Consider the following 4,063-nt stretch of genomic DNA (forward strand, 5'->3'; position numbering starts at 1 on the left):
CAAGGGGAGCGGCCCAGGAGGGCCTCCGCCCCTTTTTCTCTCCGTCGCCCACGGGCGTCGCGCCTACGATTGCCTCCACGCCAGCCGTGCGCGGCCCGCGGGCGCGCCTATGCCCGCCCACTATACACCTGTCGCTATGCATAAAGGATTCGAGCTAATCAGGCCACTCGACCCCTCCATCCTCTCACCTCCGCTCCAAGTTTGCAAAGTCTGCTGCCGTCCCTCTCTGCTGCCGCCTCCCCTCCGCCCGCGCCCCTTCCCCTCCCGCCTCCTTGGTCCCCTTCCACCCGCATCCTCCCTCCCCTGGCTCCTTTTGCAGCTGTTTCCTCCTTGCCTACATCATGTGTACTCGCCACCTCCTCTCCCCCACTCTCTCTCCTGACGCCACAAGACTCTCCGCCCCTCCACCTCAACCCTTTCCGCCCCAGTTCAAACCCCCCGCGACCCTCCTTGACTCTCAGCAGCAGCGCGAGTAAGACGGAGAGGTGCCGGGCGGGCAAGGGGTTGGGTGGGAGTAAGGGGGGGGGGGGGGCGCCATGATGATGAACTTGACAAAGGACTCTGGCAAACGGGGCATACTGCGGTGTGCAGTTCACACCAGGAGGAGAGGGGCCCGAGGCCAGCGGGGCGTGGCGGAACGGGGTGAGGCAGAGGGGGGGGGGGCTTGGAAGGCGATTATGAAGACGGGCAGCGAAAGACAGTAGTGGTGGCGGTACGAAGGGGGGCACGAGGGTAGACAGTAGGGGCGCTCCCAAAAGGACGAGGAAGGGGAGGGAAAGGGAGGGAGGGTGGGGGCAGAAGAAGCAGTGGAGTGAAAGGGCACCCGATTGATCCCAGCGCACCTAATGCCGCTGATGATGCTCGCCGCCGATGACCTTGGCGGTGGCGGCCAGGTGCGGGCACGAGGGCGCGGGCCAGGGCCGCCTGTCCCCGCGAGGCCGTGGCGGTGGTGGTGGTTGGTGGGGCTGCGCTGGCAGCACCTCGCAGGTGCTTGCTGGAAGAAGAGCTGGAATTGAGCGGTCGTTTGCTTTAAATCCCCTGCCCGGGGCTGGCGGCGTCGGCCTGACGACGGCTGCCTCTCTCTTTACTCGCCGAAGCCCGCTCCGCCCCTCGCTGTAAGGAGCTGCGAGGGCCAGGGGGAGGCGCGACCGCTAAATTATGCAATGCTTCTCTAGCGTTTAATTTGTCCCGGGGCTCTGGCGCGAGCGGGGCTGGCAGGCGCCAGCTCCACGGCGAGCAACACCTCTCCGGCGCGAGACTTGGCGGACACGGGGGTGGAGGTGGCGGAGCTGGCGCTGGCGGTGCTGGCGGGTGAGCTCTAGCGATTGCTCTCCGTCTCTGTTTCTCTGTCTTCGTCTCTTTTTCTGTCTCTCTCCGATCCCCTCCTCCCCTGTCGCCCACACACACACACACACGCTCTGGTGGGGGAGGAAGCGGGCTGTGTGCGCTGCGGCAGTTCGAATGACAGCGCGGTGCTTCTGGTTCTGGTTTTACTCACCGAAGCCGATGCTGCTGCTGCTTTCTCGTTCTCGTTCTCGTCTCACTTTTCTCTCGCCCGAGTCGAATGAGACGCGCGAGTGTGCGAAATTGAGCGACCGGGTGGGTGGGTGGAGCCGGGAGAGGGTGAGTGGGGAGGCGGTAGGCGGCCGTGCAATATGTCCCGCAGCGCGCCGCCGCCACCACGCGCCGCCACGCCCGCGGCGAGGACGGCCATCGTTGTGATACGAGATTGTGTGGAGATGGGTTGGAGAGGTGCGCGGCGCGCGCGTGGCGTCGCAGGGGGGCGGCTGAGGCGTGTCTGTGTGGTCCTCCAGGAGGCCCACGCAGCCGTGCTCGAGCCCCAGCCCGGCGGCGGCGAAAGCCCTTTGGGCAGGAAACAAACACATGCGATCCCTCATGCACCGCCCCGTGCCAGAACAAATAAACCACTGATGACGCAGTGTTTGCGCCGACGTGATGCTACTGCCTGCCTCCGCCCTGCCCCCGCACTGCCCCCACACTGCCCCCGCCCTTGCTCCCGCCCTGCCCCCGCCCTGCCCCCGGCCCGTCCTTGCTAAGCGGCCGTCGCCGCACCACCAGCCCCACAGGATTTTGGAAGGATCACGGGTAAAGACGAAGAGAAATGCCTGTCGCGTGGGGCGCTCGGTGGTGACGCGCGAGACCGAGAAAAATGAAGAGAGAGAGGGAGAGAGAGAGGAGAAGAGAAAGAGCAAAGCGTTCAAAGAGGGGGGGGGGAGTTGGCGGTCCGAATGGAGAGCAGCGGCGTAGTAGAGTGTCGTGTGTTATTGCCGAAGGCAGCTGCCGAGCTGCCGCCGCTCGATGTCCTTTTTAGCGGCATCCTGTCAGGACCTCTCCAAGTGATTTGCTTTGAATGGCACGCGCAGCCGACCCCACTCCTCCTCCCTCCCCTTCCCCGAGAGCCTAAGAGCGAGTGCGCCCCCGCCATCAGCATCAGCCTACGCTCTCTCTGTATCTCCACCCCTCCACCCCTCCTCCCTAACCTCTCTTCCTCGCCTCATTCTCCTCTCTCGATCCGATGCGCGTGTTTTTTCGGAAAAGGGGGGAGGGGTTGAGACGTTTGAGACCCGCCTCGGCCCCCTCCCTCGGGGGCGCGTGCGATTGGTGATGGGTACTCGTGTGGGAGGGAGTGCGGGGGCAGCAGTCGGATGCGGGGGGTCATTCGATGGCAAATAAGGGGACAGGGACATGCGTGGCGTGGTAACTGTGAGGGGGATAGGCTCACCCACGCTAACACCGGGTCCGGCAGCAGCAGCAGCAATAGTAGCAAGCGGAAGGGGCAAGCAAGCGGCAGAAGGGGCAAAGAGGCAGCAGCGGCTGCCGCCGCCCGGGAGGCCTGCAACCGCTCCGGCCGAGGCGCGTGGGTGTGCGGCGGCCGGCCTACCCTTCGGTCCGCGGGCGCTCCGCCGCCTGGCCCTGGCCTGGCCTGGCCTGGCCTGTGCCGCGGCGGGGCGGGCTGGGCTCGCAGGCCGTGGAGGTTTCCACGGTTTTCATTCCCGTCGTGCGTGTGCGTTGAATCCGGAATGCCGCCCGCCTGGCTGCCGCGCGCGCCCCCGTGCGCGCCTGGTGGTCTGCGGGGCTCATGGCTCATGGCTCATGCCTTTATCCGGCGCGCTTGCTGCCCCGGTGAGCGCGCCAAGGTTATGGAAGACGCCGAGGGCACAGGGGTGTATGGGTCCTCCTGATCTTTCCGCCACCTGGTCGCCCACCTCCTCCATCCTCCCCTGTTCCCCCCATCGCTCTTCGCATCGTCAGGAATTTTCAATTCTTCCTCTCCTCGTCACTTCCGCTCCAGTCGGGGCGCAACGAGGAAAAGTCGCGCGCCCTCGCTGCTCTCTCGTTATTGTAATGACGAAACTCACTCTTACTTTACGTGGAGCTTGTTTGCGTGGCTATCGACGTGGGCCATGAGGTAAGATCGTAAGAAACCTATACAGTGCACGGCATACTTGCTGGAGTTGGGTTTCGTGAACACCGTGTTTTGTAGGAGTTTTACAAAGAACAAATTCGTTCAGTTACGAACGTAAATCGTAAACCACGGAGTTTTTTTGCCACCATGCATTGACATATTTAAGATCAGGCACAAAGATATCATTTGAGGCTATGCAATCCGTTCGGGCTGCTCAAATTGAATAATCCATATTGCCCATTGTCCACGCAACATGAAACATGAAAAGTGTTTTAAAAATCATCTCTCTCTTCTTTGCAGCGTTACCAACTACTTCCTGGTGAACCTCTCGTTCGCGGACCTGCTGGTGACGCTCATATGCATGCCCATGGCCGTGGGCACCAACGTGTCCAAGCTGTGGATCTACGGCGAGGTCATGTGCATGCTCACCACCTATTTTCAGGGTAAGTCCCTTCCAGGAACGCCCGACCAGCCTGCTCCGCTCGATTCGGCAGGCGGCTCCGACCACACGACGGAGGAACCCGTATGCAAACAGTCACCCCGCTCCTCATACGTCCCCTTCGCCGAACTCCTCACTCATGCTGCTACCCACTTTCTCTTCGCGTCACTTTATCCTCTCTCCCTCTCACTCGCTCC

The 4,063-nt window shown here is 62.9% G+C and overlaps 1 protein-coding gene across 3 annotated transcripts in view; it reads left to right on the top strand.

Moving 5' to 3' along the window:
- The window catches only part of LOC113216145 (orexin/Hypocretin receptor type 1-like), a 139,250-nt gene that overhangs the window by 113,495 nt on the left and 21,692 nt on the right, over positions 1 to 4,063 (top strand). For all 3 annotated transcript variants that reach the window (XM_052266033.1, XM_052266035.1, XM_052266034.1), the window contains exon 3: positions 3,728 to 3,870. In XM_052266033.1, coding sequence (XP_052121993.1) covers positions 3,728 to 3,870 — 143 coding nt within the window. The remainder of the gene's footprint in view (positions 1 to 3,727; positions 3,871 to 4,063) is intronic.

The sequence above is a fragment of the Frankliniella occidentalis genome, unplaced genomic scaffold (assembly GCF_000697945.3).
Source record: "Frankliniella occidentalis isolate FOCC.00 unplaced genomic scaffold, Focc_3.1 Scaffold35, whole genome shotgun sequence".
NCBI classification, from domain to species: Eukaryota; Metazoa; Arthropoda; class Insecta; order Thysanoptera; family Thripidae; genus Frankliniella; species Frankliniella occidentalis.